At 35.0% G+C, this 7,500-nt stretch overlaps 1 protein-coding gene across 1 annotated transcript in view; it reads right to left on the bottom strand.

Moving 5' to 3' along the window:
- The window catches only part of Exoc6 (exocyst complex component 6), a gene marked incomplete in the record, with an annotated part of 205,895 nt that overhangs the window by 133,644 nt on the left and 64,751 nt on the right, over positions 1–7,500 (bottom strand). The window contains 3 exon segments of the mRNA XM_008849623.1: positions 94–246; positions 2,189–2,393; positions 7,127–7,172. Of these exon segments, the coding sequence (XP_008847845.1) occupies positions 94–246; positions 2,189–2,393; positions 7,127–7,172 (404 nt within the window).

The raw sequence follows: 7,500 nt of genomic DNA, 5'->3' as shown, positions 1-7,500 counted from the left end.
GTCCACCTCAGTGTGACTGACAGAAACTTCATTTGTATATGAGAAGACTAAGAGTCACACAGATCCTCATCATAAAGGAAGAAAACCCATTACCTCCTCTTCATTCTCAGTCTCCTCTTCAAGTACATGTTTCAATACATCATTCTTTTCTTCTGAAACTCTGTCATCATTTATATGCATATTTTTCCCAAATTTCATATTATTTTGTTTCTGTAGAACAACACTGAAGATTTTCTGCTGTTGTGCCTATTTCAGAAAGAGTAAAATTCATATTATAAAATTTACTCTAGTCAGCTGGGCATGGTCGTGCACACCTTTAATCCCAGCACTCAGGAGGCAGAGTGAGGCAGATCTCTGTGAGCTCAAGGCCAGCCTGGTCTACATAATGAGTTCTAGGCCAGCTGGGGCTAAAGAGAGACCCTGTCTCAAAACAAAACAAAACAAAAATTTACTCTAGTCAAAATTGATCCATCATTTTACTATCTACTTACCTACCTACCTACCTACCTACCTACATATTTATTTGATTTAGGCTCTTGCTATGTTAGGAGGCTGGAATGGAAGTTACTCTGTATTTCAGGTTGGCTTCAAACATCAGATCCTTCTGCCTCAGCTTCCCATGTGCTAAGTTTACAGATGTGTGCCAACATACAGTGTTCAAAAAAAAAACTTGTTCATTGGGGTTGGAGAGATGGCTCAGGAGTAAAGAGTACTGACTGCTCTTGCAGAGGACCTAGGTTCGATTCCCACCATGGACATGGTGGCTAAAAACTGTAACTCCAGTTTCAGGGAAATCTCACACCCTCTTTTGACCTCCCTCAGCATTATACAACACGAGTGCACTTACACACATGCAGGCAATACACTCATACACATGAAATAAAAAAATATTTTTAAATCATTCATAATATCTTCCTTTATTGCAAATTGTGTGTGTGTGTGTGTGTGTGTGTGTGTGTGTGTGTGTGTGTGTGTGTGTGTGTGTGTGTGTGTGTGTGTGTGTGTGTGTATGTGTGTACGTGCTCATATGTGGACTAGTGCACAAGAGTCAAACAGAAGCATCATTTTTCAGGAGCCATCCATCTTGTTCTTGATCTGTCACTGGGACCTGGGGATGATGAGTGATCCTAAGAGTTCCAGCCACCTCTGCCTCCCCAGCTCTGGTATTACAAGTGTGTGCTACCAAGTCTGTTTTTTTTTTTTTTTTTTAACCTGTTCTAGGGATCGAACTCAGGTCCTTATGCTTGGGTGGCAAGCACCTTACCAACTAAGCCCAGTATTTTCCAAACCTCAATATTTTCTTAAGTAGATCTGCCTGCCACTGCCAATGCTGGGATCAAAGGCATGCACCGCCATACACAGCAACATTCTCTTTTTAATTCCTGATTCATAGCTTCTCTCTTCCTTTTCAAATATTTTTGCAAAGGATTATTAATTTTATTTGAAAATATTAAGAACCAACTCTTGGCTTTGTTAATTTCCATATTGTATTTTGCTTTCTATTACGCTTAGTACTGCTCTTATTATTGAACTATAAGATTTTAAAAATTCAAACAGTATTTTTTTTTTAAAGGAAAAATTTATAGGGCTGGAGCAATGGCTCAGAAGATAGGAGCACTCAATGCTATTCTAGAGGACCTGAGTTTGAACCTCAGCATTCACAACAAGCAGGTTATAGGCTCCTCTATCTCCAGCTCCAGGGGATCCAATGCCCTCTTCTGGTCTCCATGGGCACTGTACTTACATGCACAAACCCACATCCAGTCTCTCACACACACATACACATAATGAAAATTTTAAATAATCTTTTTTAAAAATAGGAATCATTTAGGATCTTAGCATTATATTGCTTTCACTTCTATGGTTGACACTTCTTAGCTATTTTTAAGGAAGATCTGACTACTGGCAAAAGTTCATGTAAAACCACCTAAGTGGAAAGAATTGTGGAGAGTTTTGAGTTTAGATAGCAAGTAACTGAAGAATTCAAGTCAGACTGACTTTACTTAAATTTAATAAATAACCATAAATCCAACTGAATGTGGTGGCATACTCCTTTAGTCCCAGCACTCAGGAGGCAGAGGCAGGCAGATCTCTGTGAATTCTAGGCCAGCCTAGTCTACATAGTGAGCTGTGGCTACAGGGAGACCATGTCTCAAGAAGACAAAAAAAAAATTATTTTTAATCTCACCTGTTTCATTGCTGTTTCACCTATTTTGTCAGAATGTTTTCGAATGCTTTCCAAAAAGTCCTTGAGATCAGACATGGAGATTTCTTTAATATCTTCACGGAGTTTAGGAAGAGTTTCCATCATTAGCTGACAAAAGCGGTACTGACTAACCCGGGGAAAGTACACATTCTCTAATTGTTCCATAGTTTTAAGGGCTGAATAATATCTGTGAGAAGTTAAAAAAGGGAATTGTAAAAAGTGCTTATCACCTTAATTTATAAGTAAAACAAGTAATTAATCAGTCTAGCACTCCCATCAAGGAGTAAAATAGGGATAGAGGATGTCAGTGACAGAGCATTTGCCTAACATGTACGAGACCCTGAATTCAGTTCATAGCACTGGGGCGGGGGGAGTTAAAAGTAACATGTATCTCTATTACGAAGCATAAACTATGTACACTATATACACATGACAAGCTGAAAATTCATTGTTTCCACTAACATAAACTTCCTTATTTAATTTCATCTAAATCTATAACATTAAGAATATTATCATAGTAAGTACAATATCTTAAATGTAAATGCAATTGTCAATCTGTAACATATTTATTTCATAAGTAATTTCACACAACTCTCCTACCATCATATCCACCTGCACAACAGCACCATCAAAGCTCTGTAACATACATTTACTTCTAAATCAATGTAAAATTTATTTAACTTCTTTTGTTAATTTTACACCACTATTTAAGGTAATTAGAACTATCACTAAGTATCATGAAAGTCAGGTGAAAATCACTGGTTAAGTGACTGATTTCAATTCAACAACTCAGAAACATGGGGAGCTAAAAATGCCAGCAAGTAGAACTGTTTGTTAGCCAATTAGAAAAGAATACAAAAAATGAATTCTCCTTTCCTCTTCCAGGATAGAATGATCTGATTTACAATAATTTATACAACCTCTCAAAAGATGTTTGAAATTGACTAATACTAAGCAATAACTAACTCAACAGCCTACCCTCGTATTTGCTCTCCCAAGCTCCCCATCTCATTTCTCTTTCCCTCAACCCTGCTTCCGAGTTTTCTAAGACTTTAAGACTATATACTCTTAAAACGTGTAATACATAAGATCATACCTTAGGCTCTGTTTTCTAGGAAATTCAGAATAAAATACAGACTATTTTTGAACATGTACAGAGAACATAACTCAGGTATTAGACAATGAATCCTTTCTAAAATTTAGCCATAAGTATCCTAAAATGCCTGTTCTACACACAAACCAAATGTGCAATAGCATTTCTCTTTTGGTATATATAATGTTTGTTTTAAAAAAGTTATAATAGTAATCCATAACCACTGGAAAGTACCCATGTTAGCAACTGCCTTATTAGTATTTGGCCACATTCCACCCACTCACTTACCTGTATTTCCAGTTCTGTATGCACATATCCCATTTAATATATAACAGAATTTACTTTATAAAAATAATTATTACTCTATTTGTAAGTCTATTATTACAATGTGACAATGTCCTTATTGTGGAAACTTTGATTTTTAAAATATCAAATCTAATTACTGATTTTTGTAATTATCCATTCTATGTTAAACCACTGACAAGATATCTGTTTGAAGAGACACTTCAAAGCTTGTTTGTGTCATCACTAAATGGAGAGCAGTCTCTAATGGTTATTAATTCTGCCACTGTCTATTTCATTGACCTCCCAGTTCACCACGCTATCCTACCATAGAAGTAGCTACTCCAGTCTCTACTATATTTAAATACAATGTCTGATACAGAAAGAAAAGTGGTAATAGACATATAAGCACGAAATTTAACACAAAATTAAAAGAAAAATTAATAGAATCATATATAGGTAGTCTAGATACTGGAATTCATAGGTAAGAAATTGAAAATAACTATCATAAAGTTATAGACTGGTAGAATAGGCAATCAGTATGTATTAAGAAATGAGATATTTTAACAGAAAAACAGAATTTATAACAAACCATAAAATGCAAATGCTTAAAATCTAAAAGTAAAAAATCAGAAATGAAAAATACATCCAAAAGATTGTATGCAGACTGGATATGGAAGGAAAAAAAAGTATTTATGGATGTGAAAACAGGTGGAAATTATACAATCCTGCAAAAAATGGAAAAAATGGTCATTAAGAAACAAAGAAACAGAAGCAGGGCGTGGTGGCACACACCTTTAATCCCAGCACTCGGGAGGCAAAGGCAGATGGATCTCTGTGAGTTCAAGGCCAGCCTGGTCTACATAGTGAGTTCTAGGCCAGCTGGGGCTACAGGGAGATCCTGTCTCAAAAAGACCAAAGAGAGAGAGAGAGAGAGAGAGAGAGAGAGAGAGAGAGAGAGAGAGAGAGAGAGAGAAAGAAGTTCAATATACTTGAAAGATAAGCCTCAAAATTATCTAAATTAAAACACAATTAAATAGTGAAAATGGAAAAATTGGCTCCTAAAAATTATCAGACAACACTAAATAATCTAATATACATGTAACTAGAAGCTTCAGAAAGAAAGGAGAGGTGGTAAAATAGGTCAGAAGAAATACTGGAAGCAAGGATGGCTTAAAAATTAGTGAAAGACATAGTGAAAGACAGATTCAATATACTACAAAAACTCTAGGCAATGCAACTACAAAGAAACACACCATAAAACAGCCAAACTTAAAACTATTGTTCAAAAATGGAAGCAAAACAACTACAGTTCAAAATTGTGTGTGTTTGTGTGATGAGTCCATCTTGCATGCAAATCTTAGTTTCTCAATACCATTGCTGTCTAAAAGGAGCCTAGGCATTGGCAAGAAAAGTACAATGAGAGCCAGAAACATTTTATTATACAATAAGCAAGAAAGTACACAATGACAAGGACAAAATGGTTTGAGGATTTCTCTAGACAAAACTGGAACAATTTATACATCAAATAATGACAAAAGAAACTATAATATATTTATTTAAATATCTGTGACTCTATAGCAATAATAAGGGGGAAAGGCAGCCAAAAAAGAGAATAAAAATGGAAATCTCTTCTTTGTACTAAAAAGCTAATTAATAAATGTTAAAATAGTAAATTTAAAAAAAAATTTTTTTTGAGACAGGGTCTTCCAGTATTTATTCTGCCCCGGCTGGCCTGAAACTCTCCATGCAGAGCAGGATGGCCTTGAACTCACAGAGATCAACCTGCCTGTGCCTCCCGAGTGCTAGGATTAAAGGCATGCCCCACCATGACCAGCTAAATAAAAATATTTTTAAAAGCCACTGTTTTATAACTCCAATGTATTAACTGATTAAGGAAGAAATTCTAAAACTCCTAGGTGAAAAGTTATTAGGAAACAAGACTCTAAATACTAATTACTGCTAATTAATCGTGACAAGAAAAATACACGTTTATAAAAAGATTTGGTAGTCATTTCCTTAAGCAAATGCTTAAATTAGCATAGCCTAGAGACAACCTAACAGTAAATATCTACTAATGGCATTCAAAGAGCAGTCACAAATACCACTGATGCCATAGTCTTATCAAAACCATACAGTCTGAATCCAATCACAGGGAAACAAATCGGGCAAAACTAAAATGTCCTGGGCTATAAGAACTGATCTGGACTTTTTCATGAAAAACAAAGAAAAACGGAGCTATTTCAGATTAAAAAGTACAGACCCTCACACCTGCAATCTCAGTACTGTAAAGGCCAAGGGACAAGGATTACTGCAAGCTCTAGGCTAGCTCAGGCTATTAGAGTGAGTTCCAAGCCAGTCTGGACTAGAATGAGGTCTTGTCTCAAAAAAAAAAAAAAAAAAAAAACACCCACACAACAACCAATGTTTTTTCAAGTAGGAAAGAAGGTATATGATATGTGAGGCATAATTGGAAAAATCTGAACATAAATATTAGAGTACAGTATGTTATTGAAGAAATAGATAATGCCCTAAAATCTGGAGAACAGTAAGGCAATCATAATAGTTACTTGAAGACAAAGATATAAATAGCAAAATGACTGGTTCAGAGGTAAGCTTTTGCCCCATGAAGGAGGACTGGTCAATGAAAAGTAGAATAAGTAGGGCCTGCTGTTCGTGTGTATGTTTTACATGTTTTGTTTTGTTGGAAAACACATAAAACTATTTGAAGCTTTAAAATATGAGAATGTACAACAAGAAAAAATATAGTAATAGTTATATTAAATAAGTAAAAGACTATCTTCTCTGGCTTGTTTATTTTAATAAGGAAATAAACCTTATTCTATTTAGTACCAATTGGCAAAGCCTGATGAAATTCAACATGTAGCTATGAAGCAAAGATTAATTTTTTTCAACTACAGATTTGTAGATGTTATGAAAAACAGTTATTAATAAATCAAGAAAAGTTATTTCCCCAGTCCAAACGTGTCTTGTTTATTCTTGCTTTTCAGTATTATTTTGGAATTGTTCATTTTAAATCATTCTATCAATATTCCTATGTTAACGAATAAACTACTGCAAATTATTTTCCATTGTCATGTTTTATTTGTATTATGAAACAAAAGGGAAGCACGCTTCACCCCAACTGTCAAAATGTCACTATGTTGTACCTTCATCCCACATTGCACACTCAGCCCTCAACTGCATGCTGTAGAACATGTTGGTAAGTTAACAGAAGTTCTGATTCCTGTTCTGTTGTCTATTTATCCTCTGTCAATACTTTCAATCTTTGAAATCACTAATAAAGGACAAGAATTCATCAATAATGAATTAATTGTGTCTCTGCTTTATTGAGTGATAATGATAAGTAAACAGCATGAACAAGGATTAGCATAGGCAAAATTCACAATTCACCATAATTTATACTAAGTTCACCTGTGTTTACAGTAATGGAAAAATCTTATTTAAAACAACAGAAAAGAAGGATACAGGAGACCCTGTCTCAAAAGGACCAAAATAAAACAACAGAAAAGAAGCTAACTCACCTTTTTGCATTCATCTGTTCTTTTAGTTTACTGTACATTTCCAGCACTGCATTAAAAACACAACATTTTACCTTTACAATCATCAATGTACACAAAAATATGACAACTTCATTAGTTTTCACTATTCTATAATATTAGCTAGAGGCTAAGAGATGGCTCACTGACTGCTCTTGCAGAGGACCTGGGTTCAATTCCCATCACCAACATGGCAGCTAACAACCATCTGTAACTCCAGTTCCAAGGGAATCTGATGCACTCTTCTGACCTCTCTAGGCACTGCACAACACTGGTACACTTATACACATGGAAGCAATAACTCATACACAAAAAATAAAAATAATAAATAAAATATTTAAAATATGTATTAGCTAGGT

This window comes from Nannospalax galili, unplaced genomic scaffold, assembly GCF_000622305.1.
Source record: "Nannospalax galili isolate Female #2095 unplaced genomic scaffold, S.galili_v1.0 scaffold384, whole genome shotgun sequence".
NCBI lineage: Eukaryota > Metazoa > Chordata > Mammalia > Rodentia > Spalacidae > Nannospalax > Nannospalax galili.
The sequence above is the reverse complement of the archived record's forward strand: the minus strand, read 5'-3'. Positions and strand labels throughout refer to the sequence as shown.